This window comes from Chiloscyllium plagiosum, chromosome 13, assembly GCF_004010195.1.
Source record: "Chiloscyllium plagiosum isolate BGI_BamShark_2017 chromosome 13, ASM401019v2, whole genome shotgun sequence".
In the NCBI taxonomy this organism is placed as follows: Eukaryota; Metazoa; Chordata; class Chondrichthyes; order Orectolobiformes; family Hemiscylliidae; genus Chiloscyllium; species Chiloscyllium plagiosum.
Genome location: NC_057722.1, coordinates 80433344 through 80460914, shown reverse-complemented (window position 1 = coordinate 80460914; position 27571 = coordinate 80433344). Strand labels below are relative to the sequence as shown.

At 43.0% G+C, this 27571-nt stretch overlaps 1 protein-coding gene across 8 annotated transcripts in view; it reads left to right on the top strand.

Moving 5' to 3' along the window:
- Positions 1-27571, top strand: part of agfg1a (ArfGAP with FG repeats 1a) — a 94835-nt gene that overhangs the window by 62728 nt on the left and 4536 nt on the right. For 6 of the 8 annotated variants that reach the window (XM_043702846.1, XM_043702843.1, XM_043702848.1 and 3 more), the window contains 2 exons: positions 9597-9673; positions 14714-14794. In XM_043702846.1, the coding sequence (XP_043558781.1) occupies positions 9597-9673; positions 14714-14794 (158 nt within the window). The remainder of the gene's footprint in view (positions 1-9596; positions 9674-14713; positions 14795-27571) is intronic. The other 2 variants (XM_043702847.1, XM_043702844.1) reach the window with 1 other exon arrangement.

Here is a 27571-nt window from a genome sequence, read left to right as displayed (position 1 = left end):
TCTCTCCTTCCTATAAAGGTGTGCACGTACCTGGAAATTCTTCAAGTTGCTCTGTGAGACTTTGTCTGCAACTGAGTTACCAGATCTTCTCTAGCTATAAACTTGAGAGGTTGATCAATGCCAAAGATGGGAGATCTAAATATTAGGTTTTACTCCATATGGAATTATGAGAGTTTTTTTTTTACTTGGCCTTAGATTTTGCATCTGGACAGTGTTCAGCTTCAGAAGACAGGGGTTTCGTAGCTTTCAGATACTGGAAAGGTGAATGATATTGAACATCACTTTTAAAACAGGAACCTGCATTACCAGAGATAATAGATGAAAGGAAAGCTCACAACCTTTAAGTATGTGGATGAGCATGTGAAATGTCGTAACATTCAAGGGCCAAGTGCTAGTAAATGGGAGGAGTGTAGATAGGTTGATGCAGACTTAGGGTCAAAAAGTCATACAGCACGAAAACAGACCCTTCAATCCAGCTGGTCTGTGCTGCCCATAATCCCAAACTACACCAGTCCCATCTGCCTGCACTTGGTCCATATCCCTCCAAACAATTCTTATTAATGCACTTATCCAAAAGTCTTTTAAACACTGGCAGGCATCCATTTTGTCTCAGCACTCATACTATTCACACATGGGTCTGCTGTTCAGTAAGTTTTTTTTATTTCACTGTGAAAATGTCATTTATTCTGAAATCTGAAAAATTACAAAATCCGAGAAACAACTGGCCCCAAGGATTTTGGATAAAGGATTATGTACCTGTACTTCCAAATAAACCTGTTGGACTATAATCTGGTGTTGCCTTTTCTAAGGTGAGAGGAGCAAGTTTTTAAAATATGCCCCATAGTCTTGAAATGATCCACCCCACACCTGCCATTCACCTTATCCAAACCCCTGGTGATTTTGTAAACTTGCATAAGGTCACCCCTCAACTTCCTACACTCCATGAAACGGTCCCAATCCATCTAGCTTTTCCATACAACTCAAACCTTCCATTCCTGGCAACATCCTGGTAAACCTTTCCTGAACGTTTTCGAGGTTAATAATATCCTTCCTATAACAGGGCAACCAGAACTGGACACAGTACTCCAGAAGAGGTCTCACCAGTGTCCTGTACAACCCCAACATGACATCCCAACTCCTATACTCAAAGGTCTGAGCAATGAATGTAAGCATGCTAAAACTTCCTTAAACACCCTATCTACATGTGACACAAACTTCAAAGAATGATATACCTGAGCCCCTGGGTCTCTCTCTGCTACAAGTCCCTACTTTTAATGGTATAAGTCCTACGCTTGTTTGTTTTACCAAAATGCAATACCGCGCATTTATCCAATTTAAATTCCATCTGTCACTCCTCAGTCCATTGACCCACTTGATCAAAGTTAACTTAGATAACTTTCTTCACTGTTCACTATACCACCAATTTTAGTGTCATCCACAGTTTACTAACCATGCCTTCTATATTCTCATCTAAATCATTTATATAAATGATAGACAATAGTGGACCCAGTACAGATCTCTGAGGAACGTGGCTAGTCACAGGCCTCCAGTCCGAGAAACAATTCTCCACCACTACTGTCTGTCTTCTACTGTAAAGTTGCTCTCTTATTCTTAATGTACTTGTTGAACCGCTTTGAATTATCCTTAACCTTATCTGCAAAGGCTATTCCGTATCACCTCTTTGACTTCCTGATCTCCCTCTTGGTCTTGATGGGTTGAAGGGCTTCTTTTGTGCTGTATGACTGTCTTGCCCTCTCTATGACTCTACTAGACCAGCAGTAGAAGCCCCAGTGGATTGGTAACAGGCAGAATAAAGCAATCTAAGAATCTATTTCTAGAATTGCAAAGTTTAGATAAAATGGTGAAAAGATTAAGGAGGTTGTGGGAAATTTCATTATCTTTATCCCTTCATGGGCTGTCAGTTCTTGGAGGCAGTAAGGACTGCAGATGCTGGAGATCATTGAGTGTGTGATGCTGGAAAACCACAGCAGGTTAGGCAGCATCCCGAGAACAGGAGAATCATTGTTTTGGGCATAAGCCCTCCATCAGGAAGGTCTCTTGCCAAGGGTAGTATTCGTTGTCCTTGAAAATGAATGGTTTGCTCGGCATTTCAGACAGCAGTTAAGGCTAGGGGTCCACAGTCGTACATAAGCCAAACCAGGTCAGGATGGCTGAAGAAGGGCTTATGCCCGAAATGTCGATTCTCCTGCTCCTCGGATGCTGCCTGGCCTGCTGTGTTTTTCCAGCACCACATTTTTCAACTCGGTCAGGATGGCAGACTTCCTTCCTTAAAGTATATTGGTGAACCAGATGGGTTTTTAAAACAATCAATCATGGTTGTCTTGGTCATCCTTGCTGAGACTGACTTTATCTTCCAAATTTATTAATTAAATTTAAATTCCACCAACTGTGACTATTCTTTTCTCTTTCTTCCTCTCCCCATTCACAGGAGGGTGGAACAAATGAGGAATATCTCATCACCAGCCCACTGTTTCCCCTTTCCACTGTTAGTTTTATTGCTCATGACACATGCAGTTGCTTAGCAGAGAAAATGGTCAAGCAACATAATGGAGCACCAGGAAACTGAAAATTCTATGATGTGATGTGTTTAGAATGCATGCCAACAGCTCGTTTTCTGGCTGTCTCTTTCCCTTTTATTTCATTATCAGCTAAAGTGCTCCGTGGATATAGATTTGTTCGCTGAGCTGGAAGGTTCATTTTCAGACATTTTGTCATCATACTAGGCAACATCTTTAGTGAGCCTCCGAATGAAGCACTGGTGGTGTAGCCCACTTTCTGTTTGTATGTTTGAGTTTTCTTGGGTTGGTGATGTCATTTCCAGTGGTGACATCATTTTCTATGGTGATATCATTTCCTGGTCTTTTTCTCAGGGGGTGATAAATGTGGTCCAAGTGTTTGTTGATAGAGGTCCGGTTGGTGCTTCATATTTCTCATTGACATTTTGTGTCCATGCAACCAGATAAGCCTGAGAGATCACAATTATCGATATCCAAGCAATAAACTTTAATTGTTTGTTACGTCAGCAAATGGCAAACTGGTTAAAGTGCCATAATGTTCATTTGAGGATATTTTAAATGTTCAATGAAGCAGCATAAGCTAAAGGAGACTTTCTCATCGAATAAAGAAAATCTTAGTTTTCATAATTTTCTTATGTTTCCCAAAATGTTGCTGTGAAAATTTCCTCCTTTTGGTGTTCCACAATCATTTGCCCTTTGAAACCATTAGGATAACAGAATGTTAAAACTAGACAAAAACTGGGTCAGTGCTGTTTCTGTTTAGAAGTTAGTAACCATTAATCAGTTAGTAACTTTCTGATCTGGAAACAGAACTGTATTCGATACTCTCGAGTACAAAATTTCAGTTAATTTGGTCAAATATTTATAGAACATTAATCCACAAAATAACTTTTTTCAAAGAAGTGTGTAGATTTTGTGTGTGCTGTGTGCAGTGATAGATTTACTCGATGTGAAATGTTGTTTCCATTTGGGAAGACTCCACAAATCATTCAGGTAAGGAAAGAAACACAACCAAAAAAAATCAGGTGGCTGCCTGCCTGCCTCTTCAAGAGAATTCAGTCCAGAACTCCATGATCTTCACTTGCTGCATCAGTAAAACCTCCAACCTCCTGTCCCTTTTGCTGCATCATCTCCCACTATTATGATCAGTTATGTCATGGGATGGACTTCTCTATGTGAGTGAAGTGAGCAGCACAAAGCCTCTTAAATGGTTCTTATGACAACAACCGTCTTCACTAGCTTGTTTGCATGATTCTACATATGTTCCCTTCGTTGTACACTGTTTGCAGTTTTAAAGTTCAACATCTGGTTCAGAAAGTCATTCCAATGGGAAATTTAACAATTGCAAGCTTCAAAGATTCAAACTAAGAGAGTTTTGAGAAGATTTATAGCTCAGGTTGAGTGGATGTAGGTTTGCTCGCTGAGCTGGAAGGTTCATTTTCAGATGTTTCATCACCATACTAGGTAACATCTTCAGTGGGCCTCTGGGCGAAGCACTGCTGAAAATTCCTGCTTTGTATTTATATGTTTGGGTTTCTTTGAGTTGGCCTGTCCTAAGATGGATGTGTTCAATACACAAGAAAGGAAAGCACTGGAAAGACCAAAAAAAAAATTGTTATCCTACCTGCAGACAAAGGACACTTGATAGTAATTCTAAATCGAAGAGACTACATTTAAAAATCAAACGCACGACTTACAGATACGAGCACTTACCAACAAGTGGCGATAGACCTCACCCCACAACTAGAGAACCAAATCAAAGCCCTGCTCAAAACACTTAAGAAATCTGGACAGATAAATAAGACCAATTTCCAAAAAATGAAACCAGACTGATCCAACACGCCACGCTTCTACGGATTACCCAAAATTCACAAACCAGGAGCCCCCCCCCCCCAGACCCATAGTCTCGCTACCTGGAACACCAACTTACAGACTGGCCAAAGAGCTACACCAAAGACTAAAACAATTAGTAGAAGGGTCACGCCACTCCATTCACTCCAGCCAAGAATTCCTGAAGACCATCAAAGACACTAAGATAGAAGAGGATGAAATAATGGTCTCCTTTGACCTGGCCAAGGAAACACTGACTACACTATTCGAAGACCCAAAAACACATACACCAAACACCACTAGCTTCATCGACAAGGACAGTATCATCAAGCTAGTGGACCTGTGCCTTACCACACCCTTCACCTTCAACAACAAGACCTAGAGCCAAACCAACGGACCACCCATGGGATCTCCGATATCAGGGTTCTTAACAGAGGCAGTGATGCAGAGACTTGAACAAACTGTTGTGCCTACCATCCAACCCAAACTTTTGGTCCGCTATGTGGATGACATCTTTGTCATCATTAAACAAAACAAAAGAAACCTTCAAAACCATCAATAATACCCTTACTGGCATAAAATTCATTAAAGAGGAGGAAAACAACAACAAACTGCCATTCCTAGATGTTACAGTAAAGCAAACAGCCAATGGGGAACTTCAAACCAATGTCTACAGGAAAACAACACATACAAACCAAACATTGAACTACAGAAGCAATCATCCCAACACCCACAAACGAAGCTGCATCAGAACATTATTTCAACGAGCCAACACACACTGCAGCACAGAGGAGCTACGCAAAGCAGAGGAAAATCACCTATACCGTGTATTTAAAAAGAATGGGTACACAATAAACACAGTCCGCCAATTTCTCAGCAACAAAACCAAACAAGCAGACAAAAGACGTCCAGAAACCCGAGCCACTCTCCCCTAAATCAAAGACATCTCGGAAATAACTGCCAGACTACTCAGACCCCTTGGCATCATGGTAGCCCACAAACCCACCAGCACACTAAAACAGCAGCTAATGTAAGATCCTATACAGACAACAAACAAAACTAATGTCATTTACAAAATACCATGCAAGGACTGTAACAAACACTACATTGGACAAACAGGCAGAAAGCTAGCCACCAGGATACATGAACACCAACTAGCCACAGACATGACCCTCTCTCACTAGTATCCTTACATACGGATTGAGGAAGGACACCATTTCGACTGGGACATGACATCCATCCTAGGACAAGCCAAACAAAGACACGCACAAGAATTCCTAGAAGCATGGCATTCCAACCGGAACTCTATTAACAACACATCGAGTTAGACCCCATCTACCACCTCCTGAGAAAAAGAACAGGAAGTGACTTCATCACAGAAAATGACATCACCAACCCAAAGAGCCCCAAACAAAAAATTGAAAGCAGGAATTATCAACAGTGCCTCACCAGAGGCCCACTGAAGATGGTACCTAGTAGGGTATTGAAACGTCTGGAAATGAATCTTTCAGCTCAGAGAGCAAACCTGCATCCAAATTCAAACTGTTAATTTAAATGGGAGGCCTTTGTAACTGCAGATAAAGAGGACAAGCCACTGAATACTTTCAAAGCCACTTACATTAGAGATGATCAAGCAAACTTTGAAAATTTCAGGTGTTGTGGACAGTGCACAAAGTACATCTGGACCTTGAACATTTGGACCAATGAGCTGAGGAGTGGCAGATGGAGTTTAACTTAGATAAGTGTGAAGTGTTGCATTTTTGTAAGGTAAATCAAGACAAGACTTATACAGTTAATGATAAGGTCCTGGGGAGTGTTGCTGAACAAAGGGACTAGGAGTGCAGGTGCATAATTCTTTGAAAGTGAAGTTGTAGGTAAACAGGGTAGTGAAGAAGGCATTTGGCACGCTTATTTTCATTGAGTGTAGGAGTTAGACTGTAATGTCGCTGCTCTATATGACATTGATGAAGTCACGTTTAGGATACTGCACTCAGTTCTGGTCTCCCTACTATAGGAAAGATATTGTGAAACTTGAAAAGGTTCAGAAAAGATTAAGAAGGCTGCTACCGGGGTTGGAGGGTTTCCGTTATAGGGAGAGGCAAAATAGGCTGGGGCTATTTCCCCTGGAACATTGGAGGCTGAAGGGTGACCTTATAGAGGTTTATAAAATCATGAGGGGCATAGAAAGAGTGAATAGCCAAGGTGTTTTTCTTCAGGTGCAGGAGTCCAAAACAAGAGGGCATAGGGGAAAGATTTAGAAAGGACCTAAGGCGTAACTTTTTTATGCAGAGGCTGGTGTGTGTGTATGGAACAAGCTATCTGTTGTGGTGGAGGCTGGTACAATTACAACATTTAAAAGCTATCTGGATATGGGCCAAATGCTGGCAAATAGGACTAGATCAGATTGGGATACCTGGTCAGAGCGGGCTACCTCCAGTATAAGGTTTCTCAGTAATTTATTTGCTTGATTGGATGGTTGGGTTACTGAAGGTTGCACCCATTGTGCGAACGGACAGAATCTCCAACATTGCGATGCTGAACCCTGTTAACTGTTGTCCTAGCATTTGGACTACAAATACAGCATCAAACATCTTTATCAAACAGAGTTGCACTTCCAGTTTGTTCAATTCAAAATACAAACAAACATGTACCAAAAAGTATATTTCCATGCCGTATGACTCTATAATTTGTAGAGCAGCTAGCTGCTAATCAGAACTACTTTAGATAATTGGAATGCTGAACCTTATTAATATAAGTATATCATTCCTACATGTATGTTTGTATTTTGAATTGAACAAACTGGAAGTGCAACTCTGTTTGAAAGATGTTTGAGGCTGTATTTGTAGTCCAAATGCTAGGACAACAGTCAACAGGGTTCAGCATCGCAATGTTGGAGATTCTGTCCGTTTGCACAATGGGTGCAACCTTCAGTAACCCAACCATCCAATCAAGCAAATAAATTATTGAGAAACCTTGTACTGGAGGTAGTCCAATAAAGGAGACATAACTAGGTTCACCAATCTGTGGTTGAAAGGGAGGACCTGCAGAGGCTGTAGATTAAAATCAAGGTTAGAGTGGTGCTGGAAAAGCACAGCAGGTCAGGCGGCATCCGAGGAGCAGGAAGATTGATGTTTCGGACAGGAACCCTTCATCAGGAATGGCTCCTGCCTGAAACGTCGATTTTCCTGCTCCTCGATTGCTGCCTGACCTGCTGTGCTTTTCCAGCACCACTCTAATCTTGTCACCAGTCTGTGAAGTCCACCCCTCAATTAAGGGAGCCTGAAACTCAAGGTCTTTTGCCTTTGATGTAAGGGAAGAAGTTGCTGAAAGAACAGATCATCAGAAAAAATTAAAGTGCGCAGAATTGGTGATAGGTTTTTGGCATGTTTTGACAATTGGTTGGGTGGTAGGAAAAATGGATGGATGTAATAGGTTGTAAGGGAGTTAGGCACAAAGACGGTGCAAATAGATGGATGAATAAATGAGAAACAAAATAGTAGATGGAGTGTGAAGTGGGGAAGTGTGATCATGATACACTGTTCTGTTTCCCCTTGGACGCTGTTCCTAGCCAACTGAGCTCTTTGCCTCTTCCAGTGTACTTTCAAACAGTCAGCCTCCAGAGATCACAGTTGTCAGTGTCTCCCTGTTGTCAAAATCCATGTCCACTAATTTCATATGCTGTTTGCTGGTGTCCTGTAGTGAGAAATAAAACTACCATCACTTTTTTGTGACCTTGGATTCTGCTTCGATCTGGACATCTGTTATCCAGCCAGATATTATTGACAGCTTGCCTTAGATATGGACATGTAATATTTTAATTTTTTTTATTTTGGTTTCACATCACAAAAAAGGGCAGAGTTCTGATTCATTTCAGTAATTCCACACGCTTACATATTTAAGCATCACGAAAAACAGATCTGTAAATGTGAGCTGAATGTAATTTATTTCCAGATGTGATTTTGGCTTAAAGAAGCATTTTGCCAGAATTGAAATAACCTCATGTGGATCATTTAAAAATAGATGTAAAAAAGTGATAACAATAAGAATTTAATTCAAACAATTTCCTAGGTTCTGATGGTTTGTCACATCTGCTCAATTAGGATCAGATAGGCAAACCAAATTAATTTTCTATTTTTAACAGCCAGCCAATGGTGAATGCATTCAGATCAATTAAAATCTGCTCATAGGCATCTTTAGTATACATAATACTTGTCTCAACTACCAAGAGACTCCAGTCTATGATAGAGCCGTGTTTAAACATTTATGTATTCCACAGCTGATGCCACTGTAGGGGACAATGTGAAATAAATAAATGAAACACGGTGCAGAAGCAGACCGTTTCGCCCTACCTACTGTACCGCATACAGACCTCTTCCCACTAGTGTTCCTCTAAAACTCTCAGCAAAAGAATGCTTTACTTGTCCTCCGATTCTTTTTGAATGAAAGTCAGAATTCACACAATTATCAGATCCTGTTATTTGAACCAATTTTTTATTGGTGTTTTCCCAATGGCCTGTAATTTTCTTGGTTTATTTTTCAATGAGGACCCCTTGCTTTCAAGCACACTGATGTGTATAAACAGAGCTTGCCTGTGCTCTGACGTGTTCATATTTTAAGTTATTTAAATCAAATCCTATAACTGTCTATTGAGCACACTAAAATATTGCATGTTTAATAGTTCTATTTATTCCAGTGTTACAGGCAGGGTTTTTCTCTCCTTCCTAAAGATCATAAGGGACTGAGTCATCACAGCTCTTCACAAAACCGAATGTACAGCCTCTGGTCGAAATGAACTGGAGATGACACAGGAAGGGGGCAGTCTTTATAGACACAGTAAGTGAAGATCTCACAGATCTGACCTGAAACCTCTTAAAGGAACAGGTATATCTGATTTTTCCCAGTTACGTATCTCTCTTTACCTGTGGTATATGGAGTCTAAATTTCTTTCAAAATTGCTTGCTGTGCCTGAAGGTGACTAATGATTCTTCAGAGTTTATAGGGCTACCATTTGATCAGCTGTAACCATGGAATTGCATGTAAATTGCTCAGTGTTCCCCAACTACCCAATTGTTGAGTAATTTCATATCTGGATATTGCTAATCCTCATCACATGATTGAAAGAAAATAGGAAAAGGCTTTTGTGGAAAATGGCAATTTTGGTGGAATTTGGTTCTGTCCTTACTCTTCCTTATTTCTGGAGACTGTTATAAAGACTGTTTTCTCCTGCAGTGTGTTTGGGACAGTACAAAGTGCTACAGCAGTACAGACTCATCCTGGAGCCAGTGCTATACCTGCAGCATTTGGTGGTAAGCCATTTATTTTGCAAAATTTATTTGTTAAACATTAAAAGTTTCAGTTTTGCAACTAAACACTAACTTTTTCTGCTTCTGAATTTGAAATTGAAAAATATCATACTGAGAAGTAGCTCTGACACTTGTCATTGAGCACTGAACTTGTTTCCAATTGTTTCCATGTGATGAATTCTTGATATCTGAGAACTATTGATGGGATCCCAACCCAACCCAGAAGAAAGAAGAGAAGCTAGTGTATAAGTTTTCCCCCAATTTCCCTCCTTCATTCACTCCTTTAATTTCCCCTTGCTGTAAATCGTAGAGATTGGAAAGTGGTTTCATGCTGTGAATAATAACAAATAAAAATGAAACTCAAAAGACAGGTTATGGAGCATTTCGTTTTGCCATGTTATTTCCACTACTTTACTTAGTGTATAATAGATTTCCATGTAATAATATGGCTTGGCTATAAGGCACAACATGAACTGGGACAGTACTGCATTTGGCTTTCTCCAGGTCACAACAATGTAACTCTCAACCTATCAATTTGCAATCAGTCTTCCATTACCTAAGTTTAATGTGTATGCATATTTCACAAAATGGGAAAATAAAGCATGTTTGCATTTTGAAATGGTAAAAATGCAAATAGCTTAGTTTGTGATACAAGAGTTTGGCCTCAACTAGAGTGTCATGTTCAATTCTGGCTATTTCATTGTTGGAAGAATGTGAAACTTTAGAATATACTGTAAGGATTGATGGCTGTGGTTCCATTGGTAAGGGATCTCTGTTATATGTTGAGAAACTGAGTTGATAAAGGTGAAAAGATCCCGAATGTGCTGCCTGAAAGGATTGTGGCAACAAGTTCAAACATGGTGATCAAAAGGAAAAGAAATGCAGGGTTTTAGGGATAGGGCTAATTCAATTGATGTTGCAGAGAATTGGCAAAAGTTCAATGGGCTAAATGACCTCCTGTGCTGTAACTATTCGATGAAAAGATCATGGATACCATATTTAAGTGGGAAATATTATCTGAATGATAAAAATGAAGATATTCACTCTTAATAAATACTGGATGGTTGGCAACAAATTGTGGAACAGTAATCTGAGGGAGAAAGTGAAGACTGCAGATGATAGAGATCAGAGTCAAGAGTGTGGTCCTGGAAAAGCACAGCGGGTCAGGCAGAATCTGAGGAGCAGGGGAGTCGATGTTTCGGGCATAAGCCCTTCATCAGGAAAGGGGATAAACTCTTGCTGATGAAGGGCTTATGCCCGAAACGTCGATTCTCCTGCTCCTCGGATCCTGCCTGACCTGTGCTTTTCCAGCACCTCACTCTCGGACATTTAATTTGATTCAGACATTTGGGAGTCCAAGCCTCATCAGTTAATCTAAACTGATTCTGAAATATAGCATTACAGGAGAGCATGCTGTTGAAAGCATTACCTTCTGAATAAGACAGCAAATCATGTTTGTCCTTTTAGGCGGATGTAAAAGATTCGAAGCCACTAAGTTAAAGCAAAGGATTTCTCTCAACCTCTTGATCACCAATTATCTCTTGAATAGCATCACCTAAAACCGATTATCAGCTCATTACTGTTTGAAGGGCCCTGCAGTGGACTGCTGTATTTCCAGCACTACACTCTTCATACTGTATCCGTTGCTCCCGATGTGGTCTCCTCTACATTGGGGAGACAGGACGCCTACTTGCGGAACACTTCAGAGAAGAACACGCACAAAACAACCCCACCACCCCATGGTCAAACACTTTAACTCCCCATCCCACTCCACCAAGGACATGCAGGTCCTGGGCCGCCTCCTCCACCAAACCCTTACCACCTGATGCCTGGAGGAAGAATGCCTCATCTTCCACCTTGGGACCCTCCAACCACATGGAATCAATGTGGATTTCACCAGTCTCCTCATTTTCCCTCCACTACCTCTCCCCATCCCCGTCCCCATCGTACCCTGCTCCAAACCTTATCTCAGATCCAGCTTTCCAACTCAGCACCACCCTCGATTTGTCCTACCTGTCCGTCTTCCTTCCCACCTATTTGCTCCGCCCTCCAATCTGACCTATTATCTTCACCCCTAATTTTATCCCCCACCACCCTCTCCCATTTATCTCTCAGCCTCCTTGGGCCACAAGCCTAATTCCTGATGAAAGGCTTGTGCCTGAAACGTCGATTTTCCTGCTCCTTGGATGCGGCCTGACCTGCTGTCCAGCGCTGCACTCTTCAACTGCTGTATTTGCCTGCGGAGCAACAGTGACTACACTCAAAGGTATTTTAGTATCCACAGAGAACTTCGGGCTGCCTTGAGTGTGAGAACACTAAATGAGCTGAATTTAATAGGAAATCTGGCAGTGGGTTGGGAGGCAGATAGGGCCCAATAATTGGGAAGTAAGCCTGGGGCCTAGAGTACTCATTGCCTTCCTATGCCCTGGGATTTTCTCAGTGGCAGGGATGATGGAAGACAACCTCCTAGAGGGCAGTTTTGACCTTAGGTAACCAATTAAGTGCTTCTTAAAAGTCTAGTCTCATCACCGACGAGCATTTTATTTTAGGTAGTGGTCACTCAATGGGGACATCACTATTAAAGTCTGGAGCTTCTCTGTGGTATTCTGTGAGCCGCAAAGGGCCACCCCATCAACCAGTGCTGCCTGCTCCCAAAGCCTTTGCCGGTGCCTGACTTGCTGGTTCCACTGTGGCATCCACCATACTGCTTTGGGCTGGGTACGGCCCCTGCAGTGATGGCATTTCCAGGTCTGAAACACTGCCCAAGCCTACCGCCTCTGGTCGCCAGCTCATGGAGGCAGGATGTCATCCTGTAAAGGAACAAGATCCCTCAACATCAACCTGACAGTTGCCTGACTGCCACAGGATTAGGTGAGAGCCCTCCGATTTTCTCTGGAGTCACTGGCGCCCTGACGAGGTTCAGGAATCTCAGTTGACTCGCAATCCTAACCTTTGCCTTGCAATCATACCCCAATTTGGGAACTAAGACTTATAGGATTTATTTTCACTGTTTTGGTTGTTAAATAAAAGAAATGAATTTTAGATGGTGTAAAATTGGTTTTAATTTTTTATCATAGAGCCATGCAGCACGGAAACAGACCCTTCAGTCCAACTCGTCCATGCCGACAAAGTTTCCCAAACTAAACTAGTCCCATTTGCTTGTGTTTCGCCCATTTTCCTCTAAACCTTTCTTATTCATGTATCTGTGCAAATGTCTTTTAAGTGTAACTGTACCTGCATCTATCACTTCCTCTGGCAGTTCACTCCATACAAGAACCACCCTCTGTGAAAAAGCTACCCCTCGGGTCCCTTTTAAATCTTTCTCCTCTCACCTTAAAATTATGAAATCCCCCAGCCTAGAGAAAAGACTTTGCTATTCACCTTATCAATGCCCCTTATGACTTCATAAATTTCTATAAGATCACCCCTCAACCTCCTACACGCCAGTGAAAATAGTTCCAGCCCATTCTCAAATTCAAACCCTCCATTCCCAGCAAGAATTTTAAAAATCTTTATTGAACCCTCTCCAATTTAATAATATTCTTCCTATAGCAGGGTGACCAGAACTGTTCACATCACTCCAAAAGTGGCCCCACCAACATCCTGTACAACCTCAACATGACGTCCCAACTTCTGTGCTCAGTAGTCTGAGCAATAAAGGCAAGCATACTAAACACTGCCTTCACCACCCTGTCTACCTGTGATGACACTTCCAAAGAACTATGTACCTGAACCCCTAGGTCCCTTTTTGACAACATTACCCAGGACCCTACCATTAATGGTATAAGTCCTGACTTGTTTGTTTTACCAAAATGTAATTCCTCAGGATTATCCAAATTGAATTCCATCTGTCACTCCTTATGCATTGACCCAATTGATCAAGCTCCCTTTGTAATCTTTGTAAACAACTAACTAAACTAGTTAGTGTAGACAATAAAATTATGCTTGACATGTGCTTCAGGAATAAACATAGTCCCTCTGTAGCAGATTGTGATGTGTATTACTGAGGGTAAAAATCAGAAAGGTCCATGGTTCAGTCTCAGCAAGAGTCAATTCCTTGATTTGGTAAATCAACCAGTCTTTAGTTGCCTTAGAAGAATTGGCCTACAGAAGTTAGACTTGCTGTCCTTTCCACACAAATGTAGAGAAAAAGAGTTACATTTTCATCGTTACTTATTAAAGAGAAGGTTTGGGACAGTACATCATCTTTTTCAAAATGTAATTCAGTTCTGAATGGTAAAAAGGAATATATTTTTTGAATTCTTTTTTTTTAGCCACCCAGAGGGACAGGGTGTTACCAGGAGAGGCTGATAGCTTCTGCAAGTTTAGGAAAGCAGAATGTTTCATCTGACGATAGTGCCACAGTAAAGACCAGATCAATTTCACAAAATGTGGGGGAGTCAGGCAGACAAGGGCGCTGTGTGTTGACAGATTAATGGAGAAGCTGTGCAAGTAAAAAGATCTGCCAAAATAGAGAGTCGAGAGAGAGAGAGAACTAGAGTAGACAGCACAGTAGAATGAGAGCATAATATTTAGAATCTGCAGAAAATATAGGGAGGAGTTAGTTTAAGCTTGTGCACTAGGCAATGCAGATACAGTGTATCATAGCCAAAATATGAAGCTTAATCTGAGACATAGTGTACATAAAATGTGGTTATGATTGAATCCATCCAAAATGAATGAATGTTCTTGTGAGAAAATTTTAGTCCTATTGATGGACATCATGAATTTACTAGCAGATTACACCTAACAGTTGAAGGTAAGCATGATGTTACTGTGGTTGCTAATATGAAAATGGATTTACTTGTGTTTTTGATAAATTCATTTTAAAGTGCTGTTAAACCTGTATTTTACTGCATCACAGCAACACAGAGGTTTATCTGCTGTGATCACAGCAAATGAAGCTGTTCATTTCAAACAAAATGCTCTTATGAATCATCAGTTGCAAAATAAGCTACTGTCTTTGGACATTCCTCAGCTGATAATTCAAATCACATGTAGATTCTATACTTTAATCAGTCTTTCCTGATTGTGTCTTTTCAGCAGCAACTAATCCATTTGTAGCAGCTCCTGTTTTGCCAGCACCTGCTACAAACCCATTCCAGACTAATGGGAGAACTGCAGGTATGGATACTAAACATGAATAAAGATGTGATTGAAGCATGTTTGCATTCAGTATGTGGTATGTCTGTTTCTGTAAACTCAATACAGGTTGGAATCATTAAAGTTGAGCTAGAAGTACAATGAAAATAAAATTGTCAGCAATTTATGGTTTCCAAGTCAGAACTTCCTTGTGGAAACAAACTGGCCATTGATAATTGGAGTTGGTAAGACTATTGCTATCCTATTCAGTGAAGGTAGCTCAAGATAGAATTTTGTTCATAAAGATTTGTCTAAATAAAGACCCCATTATTGATTTAATTGATGTATTAGTAGCATTGTAGAAATGGTTACAATGGGCATCACATTGAGTAGGTTGTCACTGATGGATGCTAGTGCTTTAATCTATTCTTGTTGTTGCACATCCACATCTAGACAGCAGCAATTTCTTTCAGAGAACCTGTAGCTTGGAATATAACCCAATCTTACAGAGGGTAATAAGGGACTAGTGGATGGGGAACTGATCATATTTTTATCCTGTTTCTTGTCTGGTCTTGACCCAATTTTCAAAAGCTGAAGTACATTTTCAAATGAAACTACTGTGAATAACCAAAAGACTCTGTACTTAAACAGCATTTTCTTTTAACATATTGTTATGAGCTCTGGAATCTGGGGATGTGAGCTCAAACATCCGTGAACTTGAAGGGCAATGTTCCACTGAGGAGTTTTAAGGATTAAGCAAAAAGTAAGCATTACTTCCCGGGTCAAAGGTCCAGGCGTTAATTTTCACAGCTCCTGGACAGGAATTCCTTGATTTAGTGCATCACCAAGCTCTGAGCAGACACAGGTAGCTAAATATTCCTGATGGGCTTACACCCGAAATGTCAACTCTCCTGCTCCTCAGATGCTGTCTGAACTGCTGTGCTTTTCAGTGGCACACTTTTCGACACTGATATCCAGCATTTGCAGTCCTCACTTTCTCCTAGCTAAATATTCTAGCAAACCAGCCTGCCTGCCTGCCTGCCTTCCATGGTGTCGGCCCGTCACCCTTGGCCAGCCTTCTTAACTTGTGCCTATTACACTCCTTGCTGCCTTCCTGCAGACTATTGTCATCTGATTTCAATGATGGCATGTCAAAGAGGACAAAGCAACGGCTACTCACACTTAATGTCCAGCAAGAACATTGATCCTCCTGTTGATCATCTTTTATATGCAGAAGGAAATAAAGGAATTCTCACTCATTCTCAGAACTTAATAGGGAGGGGAACATAATTATGGCGAGCCAGTCTTTTAATGGGTAAACATGTCAAACAAATGCATCTACAAGGCACGAATGATGGAATGCTCCCACTTGACTGGCTGGCTGCAGCTCCACCAACACTCAGGAAGCTCAACACTGTCTAGGACAAAGCAGCCCGCTTGATTAACACCACATCCACTCCCTCCACCAACACTCAAGTAGCTGTGTGTACAGTCTTCAAGGTGCACTGCAGAAAATCTCCAAGGCTCCTTAGACAGTTCCTTCCAAGCCCATGATCACTTCCATGGGACAAGGGCAGCAGATACGTGGGAACACCATCCCCTGCAAGTTGCCCTCCAAGCCACTCACCATCCTGACTTGGAAATATATCACTATTCCTTCACTGTCATTGGGTCAAAATGCTGGAATACCCTTTCTAGCATCCCTACGTGCCCGAGGACTACAGCAATTCAGGATGTCAGCTCACCAGCACCTCCAGGATAATTATGGATGGGCAATAAGTACTGACCCAGCCAGTGACACCCCAATCCCATCAACAAACGGGGGGAGAAAAGGATTTCCTGAGGCTTATGGTCAGTCAGGAAGCTCCACTCCCCTTTTAAAGTTCTGAGAATCCGATTGTAAAAGTCCATCCTACTGTAGGATTCTGAATCATGGCACCTCATTCAATGACTTCATCCTCCTGTCCAATTACATTTTCCCAGTCTGCTCCATTACCACCACCACCCCCACCCCCCCAACCCACTCCCAGGGAAAGCCCTTGAAATGAAAGTGGTGCATGTAGACAGGCCCTTGAAGACCACTCACCTTTAAAAAGAAATTCCAACACCAGTTGTTTGCTGTAATAATGAAGCCAAAGGTTCCGCAATTTTAAGCAAATGCATTGCACCTTATTAGAATCACATAGAATAAACAATACCAAGTAAACATGGCCTTCCTTAGCCTGTACATCGAAAGGTAATTACATACTTTAGACAAAATTTCTCAATGAGCCACCTCATTTCAAGATGACTTATCCCAGCAAGTCTTTTGGCTACAGATGACTTTCTATAACACGCTTTAGATGAGCGGGAATTGGCTATAACGTCATTATAAATTGTGTATGATGTTTACATAATGCACTTTCTTCTGAACGGATATAGTAGGGTTTCCATTAAACAATTTTCTACAGTGCAATTTCTATAGCGGTTTCCCATAGCATCATTTTCTATAGCATGTGGTTGCAGAGGAACACAACCATTGCATTATCGCAGAATGACCTGAATTTAGCAGATTCTTGAAAGCAATTCCAGTTTCTAGGGACAACAGACTTAAGACCAACCTTCTATGCACTTGATTCCATTTCTGCAAATATGAGGATTATCTAACTCTCTGTCCTGACCTTCTTATTAGCTTACATTCCACTCTTCATGCACTGCTCCCTTCCTTTTCAGATCCACTGTTAACACCCTTGTCGAACAGCCTGCCTTTCAGACCTCCTTTTTGCCATTAATTCACTTTATCTACCTTTGTCAAAGTTCTTCCACGCACTGTCTCTTTCCAAATTGCTTCTATGTTTTCTGCAGATCCGGGTTTGAATTTTACCTTGTTCAGTCTTCTGTTACTATCATATCAGTCGAACAACCCTTAATAAAGTCGCAAATTGCGCCGTCAATAAGTCTGATTGTAGTGCACTACCCCTCCTTGTCCTTCACAACCTCTCTGTAGCCATTCACATGGTCAAGCACATCATTTTGCAAAGCTTCACATCTGTTGTTCAATTCAATGAACAACGCACAAAGAAAATTTACAGCCCGGGAACAGGCCCTTCGGCCCTCCACGCCTGTGCCGATCCAAATCCACTGTCTAAACCTATAGCCCAATTCCTCAGCATCTGTATCCCTCTGCTCCCCACCAACTCATGCATCTGGCCAGACGCACTTTAAATGAATCTACTGTTCCAGGCACCTACCACCCTCTGTGTAAAGTATTTGCTGCGTGTATTCCCCTTAAACATTTCACCTCTCACCTTGAATGCGTGACCTCTCGTTATTGAATCCTTCACCCTGGGAAAAACCTTATCTCTATCCACCCTCTCTATACCCTTCATGATTTTGTAGACCTCAATCTCCTTTTTTCTAATGAAAACACACCTAACCCACTCAACCTCTCTTCATAGCTAGCACCTTCCATACCAGGCAACATCCTCATAAACCTTCTCTGCACCCTCTCAAAAGCTTCCACATTCTTTTGGTAATGTGGCGACCAGACTGTACAGAGTATTCTAAATGTGGCTGAACCAATGTCTTGTACAATTTTAACATGACCTGCCAGCTCTTATATCCAATACCCTGCCCAATGAAGGCAAGCATACCATATGCCTTCTTGACCACTCTATCCACCTGTACAACCACTTTCAGGGTACAATGGACCTGCACTCCCAGATCTCTCTGCTCATCAGCTTTTCCCAAGGCTCTTCCATTTATTGTATAGTTCGCTCTAGAACTAGACTTCCCAAAATGCATCACCTGACATTTGCCTGGATTGAACTCCATCTGCCACTTCTCCGCCCAACTCTCCAGTCTATCTATATTCTTCTGTATTCTTTGAGAGTCCCCTGTGCTTTCTGCTGCTCCACCAATCTTCGTGTCATCTGCAAACTTGATGATCAGACCAACAGTGCCCTCTTCCAGATCATTTATGTATATCATAAACAACAGTGGCCTCAACACTGACCCCTGTGGAGCACCACTGGTCACCTTTCTCCATTTCGAGAAAGTCCCTTCAACTACTACTCTGTCTCCTGTTGCTTAACCAGTTCTTTATCCACCGAGCTAGAACACCCTGCACACCATATGACTTCACTTTCTCCATTAGTCTACCATAGGGAACTTTATCAAACGTCTTACTAAAGTCTATATATATGACATCTACAGCCCTTCCTTTATCTATCAACTTGGTCACTTCCTCAAAAAACTCTATTAAATTGGTAAGGCACGATCTCCCCTACACAAAACCATGTTGCCTATCACGATAAGCCCATTCTTTTCCAAATATAAATAGATTTTATCCCTCAGTACCTTCTCCAGCAACTTTCCCACCACCGACGTCAGGCTCACTGGTCTGTAGTTACCTGGAATATCCATACTACCCTTCTTGAACAGCGGGACAACATGAGCAACCCTCCAGTCTTCCGGAACCTCACCTGTGTTAAAGGATGCTGCAAAGATATCTGTCAGGGCTCCAGCTATTTCCTCTCTCGCCTCCCTCAGCAACCTGGGATAGATCCCATCCGGTCCTGAGGATTTGTCCACCTTAATATCCCTTAGCCTACCCAACACTTCACCCAACTTATGTCAATGTGATCCAGAGTAAACAAACTTCTATCTATAATCTCAGCATTCATCATCTCCTGTTCCTCAGTGAACATTGATAGAACATAGAAAAGTGCAGCACAGAACCGGCCTTTTGGCCCACAATGTTGTGCCAAGCATTAATCTTAATGTAAAATAATTCAACCTCTGCACCCCTCATTTCACTGCTATCCATGTGCATGTCCAGCAGTCCCTTAAATGTCCCAAATGACTCTGCTTCCACCACTACTGCTGGCAACGCATTCCATGCATTCACAACTCTCTACGTAAAGAGCCTTCATCTGACATCCCCTCTATACCTTTCTCCTAGTGTCTTAAAACTATGACCCCTCGTACCAGTCAATCCTGTCCTGAGGAAAAGTCTCTGGCTATTGACTCTATCCATTCCTCTCATTATCTTGTATACCGATACAAAGTAATCATTGAGAATCTCAGTCATTTCCTCAGGTTCAACACACAACGTTCCTTCCTTATCCTTTAGTTTTTTAGATTAGATTACTTACAGTGTGGAAACAGGCCCTTCGGCCCAACAAGTCCACACCAACCCACCCAGACACATTCCCTTCATTTACCCCTTCACCTAACACTACGGGCAATTTAGCATGGCCAATTCACCTACCCTGCACATTTTTGGATTGTGAGAGGAAATCGGAGCACCCGGAGAAAATCCACGCAGACACGGGGAGAATGTGCAAACTCCACACAGAGAGTCGCCTGAGGCAGGAATTGAGCCCGCGTCTCTGGTGCTGTGAGGCAGCAGTGCTAACCACTGTGCCACCGTGCCGACCAACCCTTTCTCTGGTTACCCTCTTGCTTCTTATATAAGAATAAAAGGCCTTGGGATTCTCCGTAATTCTGCTCGGTAAAGTTATTTCATAACCCCTTTTAGCCCACTTGATTCCTTGTTTAAGATGGTCCTACTTTCCCGATATTCCTCTAGGTCCCATTCTGTTCTTAGCTGCCTGGACCTTATGTATGCTTCCCTTTTCCTCTTGGCTAGTTGCACGATTTCTCCTGTCGGCCATGGTTCACAAATCTTGCCTTTCCTATCCCTTGTTTTCAAAGGGACATGCCTATCCTGCACTATCTTTAACCTATCTTTGAAAGCCTCCCACGTATCAGATGTGGACTTTTCTTCAAATAGCTGTGTCCAAACCACATTTCCCAGCTCCTGCCTAACTTTGATATCATTGGCCTTGTCCCAGTTTAGTACTCTTCCCTTAGGACCACTATCGTCTTTGTCTATGAGTATTCTAAAACTCACAGAATTGTGGTCACTGTTCCCAAAGAAATCCCCCACTGCAACTTCTACCACCTGGCCCCTGGCTCATTCCCCAACACCAGGTCCAATATGGCCCTTTCCCTTGTTGGACTATTGACGTACTGCTCCAGAAAACTTTCCTGGGTGCCTCTTACAAATTCTGCCCCATCCAGACCTCTGACACTAAGTGTATCCCAGTCAATATTGGGAAAATTAAAATCTCTCATCACCACCACCTTGTTGCCTCTCCATGTTTCCATAATTTGTTTACCTGTTTGGTCTTCTACCTCACGCTCATTGTTGGGAGGCCTGTAATACAGCCCCAACAATGTAACTGCACCCTTCTTATTTATCAGCTCCACCCATAATGCCTCACTACTCAAGCCCTCCATAGTGTCCTCCTTTAGCACAGCCATCATATAATCCCTGACCAGCAATGCAACTCCTTCCCCCTCCCCCCTTTTACTTCTCTCCCTGTCCTGTCTGAAGTGTCTATATCCTGGAACATTTAGTTTGCCCCTTCAACCAAGTCTCTGTGATTGCAGTAACGTCATACTCCCAGGCACCAATCCAAGCCCTAAGTTTATCTGTCTTACCCTGTATAGTCCTTTCATTAAAGTATATGCACTTCAGGCTGCCAGTTCTTTTGCGTTCATCTGCTCTCTGCCTACTCTTCCCCTTGGTAATGCTAACTTCATGATCCTTACAGTCTCCAGTTACCACCTCACTGTCTACTTGTCTTCTCTTCTGGTTCCCAGCCCCTGCCACATTAGTTTAAAACCTTCCCAACAGCAGTAGCAAAATCTCCCCCAAGGGACGTTAGTTCCAGTTTGGTTCGGATGTAGACCGTCCAATTTGTAATAGTCCCACCTTCCTCAGAACCGGTCCCAATGTCCCACAAATCTGAACCCCTCCCTCCTACACCATCTCTCAAGCCACGTGTTCATCCTGCCTATTTTTTCATTTCTACGCTGGCTAGCATGTGGCACTGGTAGTATTCCTGAGATCACTATCTTTGAGGTCCTCCTCTTTAACTTCTCTCCGAGCTCCCTGAATTCTGCTTTCAGGATCTGATCTCATTTTTTACTTATATCGTTGGTGCCTATATGCACCAAGGCAACTGGCTGTTCACCCTCCCCTTTTCAAATGCTCTGCAGTGACATCCCTGACCCGAGCACCTGGGAGGCAACATACCATCTGGGAGTCACGTTTTCGGCCACAGAACTGCCTATCTACTCCCCTCACAATAGAATGGCCCCTCACAATAGAATGGCCCTAACGGTATACCTGTTTTGGAGGGAGATGACCGCGGGGGACACCTGCACTGCCTTCCCACTCTTTTTCTGTCTTTTGGTCACCCATTCACGGTCTCCCTCAGCAATCCTGACCTGCGGTGTGACCAGTTCACTAAACGTGCTATCCATGACCTCCTCAGCATTGCGGATGCTCCACAGTGAGTCCATCCACAGCTCCAGAGCCGTCATGTGGTAAAACAAGAGCTGCAGCTAGACACATTTCTTGCAAGTGAAAGAGTCAGGAACATCAGCCACGTCCCTGAGCTCCCACATCAGGCAAGAGGCACATGCCACGGATCTGAGGTCCCCTGCCATTGTAAGCCTTAGCTTTATATCAACTAACTGAAACCAAACAATGCACTTAAATATATGAAAGAAAAGAAAGAAAAAAAAACTTCCCTTACAGAGTCCTTTTTGTTCTGGTTATAGGAGGTACTGCACGTGTACTACCTCGAGTTTAGCCGCTGCCCAAATTTATACTAAGTCCTTATCTTCCCGGCAACCTCCTTCTCTCCAACGTCACCTCCACTCTGTCTCCCGCTGCTCCTGGACAGGAAAAAAAATTCAGTGGGACTACACTTCAGTAATGTCTTTGCAATCTGCCCTGAAGCCATTACCTCTGGAGTCCCCAGTGGTGTATCTTTTTAACCCCTCTTCTTACATACTTGACAATATCATTTGAAAACAAGAAGTCCATGTGTACTCTGACAACACCAGGCTCCTTCCTAGTCCACCATGCCACTTAATCCCTTCACTTTTCCTGACATAAAAATTATTTCTGGGCATCCAGTTCTGAGGGAGCTATCATTTCCTACACTTAAAATGTAGAAAAGCACTAAAGCCATCATATTCTATGCAAACGATGTGAAAGGATTGGAAAAGGTGCAGAGGAGATTTACCAGGATGTTGCCTGGTCTGGAGGGAAGGTCTTATGAGGAAAGGCTGAGGGACTTGGCTCTATTCTCAATGGAGAGAAGAAGGCTAAAAGGGGACTTGATAGAGACATACAAGATGATCAGAGAATTAGATAGGGTAGTCAGTGACAGTCTTTTTCCTAGGATGATGACATCTGCTTGTACGAGGGGTAATAGCTGCAAATTGAGGGGTGATAGGTTTAAGACAGATGTTAGAGACAGGTTCTTAACTCAGAGTGGTAAGGGTGTGGAATGCCCTGCCTGCCAATGTCATTAGCTCAGCTACATTAAGGGCATTTAAACAGTCCTTGGATAAGCATGTAGACGATGATGGGATAGTGTAGGGGAATGGGCTTAGATTTGTTCACAGGTCGGTGCTACATCGAGGGCCGAAGGGCCTGTTCTGCGCTGTATTGTTCTATGTTCAAACTCCACAAATCTGTACAGTTGCCCTCATTCTGTTTCCTTTTGTGGTCGTTTATAGTCATAGAGATGGACAGCACGGAAACAGACCCTTTGGTCCAACTCATCCATGCCAACCAGATACTCTAACCTAATCGAGTGCCATTTGCCAGCTCTTGACCTATATCCCTCCAAACCCTTCCTATTTATATCCCCATCAAAACGCCTTTTAAATGTTGCAATTGTGCCAGCCTCCACTACTTCCTCTGGCAGCTCATTTCATACACGTACCACCCTCTGCATGAAAAAGTTGCCCATTAGGCTTCTCATATCTTTCCCCTCTCACCCTAAACCTGTGCCCTCTAGTTCTGGACTCGCCGAACCCATAGAAAAGACCTTGTCTATTTATCCTATCCATGCTCCTCATGATTTTGTAAACCTCTATAAGGTCACCCCTCGGCCTCCAACGCTCCTGGGAAAACAGCCCCAGCTTATTTAGCTCTCTCTATAGCTCAAACCTTCCAACCCTGGCAACATCCTTGTAAATCCTTTCAAGTCCTTTCAAATTTCACAACATCCTTCCTGTAGGAAGAAGACCATGTTAAATCCTATTATTTATAACCTGAGCTTCTGACATCACAGCTTTTGTCACAAATGCCTGCTTCATCTCTGTGTCATCGCCCACACCTCCTCCTCTTGCCTCGGTACCTGCTGCTGTAACCTTTACCTGTGTTTTCATCACCTTGTAACTTGATAATTCAAATGAGCTTCTAACCAGTTGATATTTTAGCAATTCTATAAACATTGGATCTGTCTTTGATGCTTGAAGGGTGGCAGGAGAGAACAGACATAAACACGAATTTCAAACACAGCTATCAATCCAAATCTAGTGATCACCACAGTCTAAAGGAGTTGAATATAGAAGCAATAGGTTATACATTAATGTTATGGTGGATCTCTCTTTGAAGAAGTTATTAAATACTGGATAATATGTGACACATATTGACAAGATGGTCAAAACGCCATTAGCACATTTGCCTTCATTGCTCAGTCCTTTGAATACAAGTGTTGGGACATTATGTTTAGGTTTTACAGGACATTGGTGAAGCCTCTTCTGGAATACTGTATCCAGTTCTGATCACCCTGTTATAGCAAGGATTTTATCAAGCTGCAGAGGGTTCAGAATAATTTACCAGGATGTTGCTGGATATGCAAGTTTGAGTTATAAAGGAAGGCTGGATAGGCTGGGACTGTTTTCAACTGGCGCATAGGAGGTTGAGAGGTGACCTGATAGAAGTTTATAAAATAATGAGACGTATAGAGTTGATGGTAGCTGTCTTTTCCCCAAGATGGGCGATTTCAAGATTGGAGGGAGCATTTTTAAGGTGAGACGAGAATGATTTAAAAAAAACATGAGGTATTTTTTTTTACACAGTGGTTCGTGTGTGGAATTAACTTCCTGAGAAAGTGGTGGATATGGGTACAATTACAACATTTAAAAAACATTTGGATAGATACATGAATAGGAAAAATTTGGAGGGATATGGGCCAGGAGCAGGCAGGTGGGACTAGTTTGGGATTATGTTTGGCATGGACTGGTTAAACCAAAGGGTCTGTTTCTGTGCTGTATGACTCTATGCAATTGGTTTTCAAAACAAAATCGATGTAAGTATCATGTGCAGGTTTTCCATGCTTTAGAAATTTGGAAGCTCATTAAGTTATTGCATGAGTAAATGGATTGAAAGCTTTTTCATGGTAGGCAATAAATGGTCTGGGCTCATTTTTAAACCAAATAGACTTGTTTTTATTTGCATTTTTCCAGCGGGTTGTGGGTATCACTAATTATCAACTACACTGCTGTAGGTCTGGTCTAACAAATGGCAAGCGAGGTAAGGCAGGAGAATTCCTTACCTAAAGGACATTAGTGAGCCAGATGGGTTTTTAACAGCAAATTGTGCTATGGAGTACAGTCCCTCATTTGTCAGCAATTCTACTGCCCAACTCATGTCAAGTAGGAAGTGTTTGCTTCTCGGCCACTTGGCTCTGCAGGGTTTAAAGATTATCCGAATCTTAACTCTGTTCAATACCTTTATTAAAGCCAATACATACAGGGACAAAAATAGAAATTGCTGGAAAAGCTCAGCAGGTCTGGCAGCATCGGAGAAACATTAACTCAGATTTCACTTCACAGATGCTGCCAGACCTGCTGAGCTTCTCCAGCAACTTCCATTTTTGTCTCTGATTTACATTATCCGCAGTTCTTTTGGTGTTTATCTATTACATACAAATGTGCGATGGAAATGTTGACTCTTTCTTTGAATATTTGTTCCGCCGCCTCAGTGTTTACTGTTTCCATGAAGGCTGCCACCCACCCTCCAAGGACCCATTCTCCAGCCTCCAACATAAACCATCCATTTTGACACTCCGTGCTGGTCTGTTACCCACCCTCAATCTCCTCAACTCCAACTGACCGCCTCAACCTGCCCACCCCTCTCACCCACTCCAACCTCTCACCCTCGTAATGCACAGGCCTCCACTCCCTCTGCTCCAACTGCAACCTCACCATCAAACCTGTGGACAAGGGGGTGTAGTGGTAGTTTGGCGCGCTGACCTCTACACCGATGAAGCCTTGGCGCCAACTTGAAGACATCTCCTCCTACTGCCCCCTCGATCACGATCTCATCTCCCATCACCAAACCATCATCTCCCAGACCATCCACAACCTAATCACCTCAGGGATCACCCACCCACAGCCTCCAGCCTCATAGTCCAGGAGCCCCACACCGCACCAAACTTATCTCCTCTTACCTTGACACCATCCTGTCCCCCTTGGTCCAGAATCTCCCCATATACATTTGGGACACCACGCACGCCCTCCACCTTCTCCATGACTTTTGTTTGCCTGACCCACAATGCCTCATCTACACCACGGACATCCAGTCCCTGTACACATCCATCTGCTATAGCAAAGGCCTCCAAACCCTCCGTTTCTTCCTCTCCCGGTGTCCCAATGAGTACCCTTCCACCGACACTCATTCGATTGGCTGAACTGGTCCTCCCCCTCAATAACTTTTCCTTCGAATCCTCCCGTTTCCTCCAGACCACAGGGGAAGCCATGGGCACCCGCGTAGGCCCCAGCTATGTCTGCCTCTTCGGCTACGAGGAACAGTCCATCTTCCATAGTTACACTGGCACCATTCCCCAACTCTTCCTCCGCTACATCGATGACTGTATCAGAACCACCTCGTGCTCCCACGAGAAGTTTGAACAATTCATCAACTTCACAAACATCTTCCACCCTGACCTCAAGGACCATCTTGGACATCCTCCCCCTCCCCTTCCTGGACTTCTCCGTCTCCATTTCTGGCAACCGACTGAACATGGGCATCTACTTCAAACCCATAGATTCCCACAGCTCCCTTGTTCCCAATGCCTCTGTATCTACCATATCTGCTCCCAGGAGGACCAGTTCCAGCATAGAACATCCCAGATGGCCTCCTACATCAACAACCATAATTTCCCCTCTCACGTAGTCAGCATTGCCCTCCAGCGCATTATCTCCACTTCCTGCACTTCTGCCCTTGATTCTCACCCCTCTAATTGCAACAAGGATAGAATACCACCCCCATTCTCATCTTCCATCCCACCAGTCTCCAGATACAACACATTATCCTCTTCCATTTTCACCACCTACAATCAGACCCCACCACTGGCTGTGTGGAGTCTGATATGTTTCCTTCCCTACCCCTATCAGTATTCTGCAGAGACCATTCCCTCCGTGACTCCCTTGCTAGGTCCATGCCCCCCACCAACCCACCTTGCCACCTTCCCTAGCCACAGTAAGAGGTGTAAAGCCTGCACCCATACCTCCCCCCTCACCTTCATCCAAGGCCCCAAGGGATCCTTCCACATCTGGCAGAGATTTTCCTGCACCTCCACACACACCATCTACTGTGTCAGTTGCTGTCAATGTGGTGGTCTCTACATTGGAGAGACAGGACGCCAACTTGCAGAATGTTTCCGAGAACAACTCTGGGATAGACATGGTAAACAACCTCACCGCCCTGTGGCCAATCACTTCAACTCCCCCTCCCACTCTGCCAACGACATAGAAGTCCTGGGCTTCCTCCAAACCAAATCCTAACCACCCAACACTAGGGTTTGTACAGTTTCCACATCTGTCTTTCTCCCCCCCCCACCGATCCAACCCTCCAACTTGGCACCACCCTCTTGAACAGTCCTACCTGTCCATCTTCCTTCCCACCTATCTGCTCCTGACATATCACAGGACCCCCCACCTGCTTGTGCCTTCCAA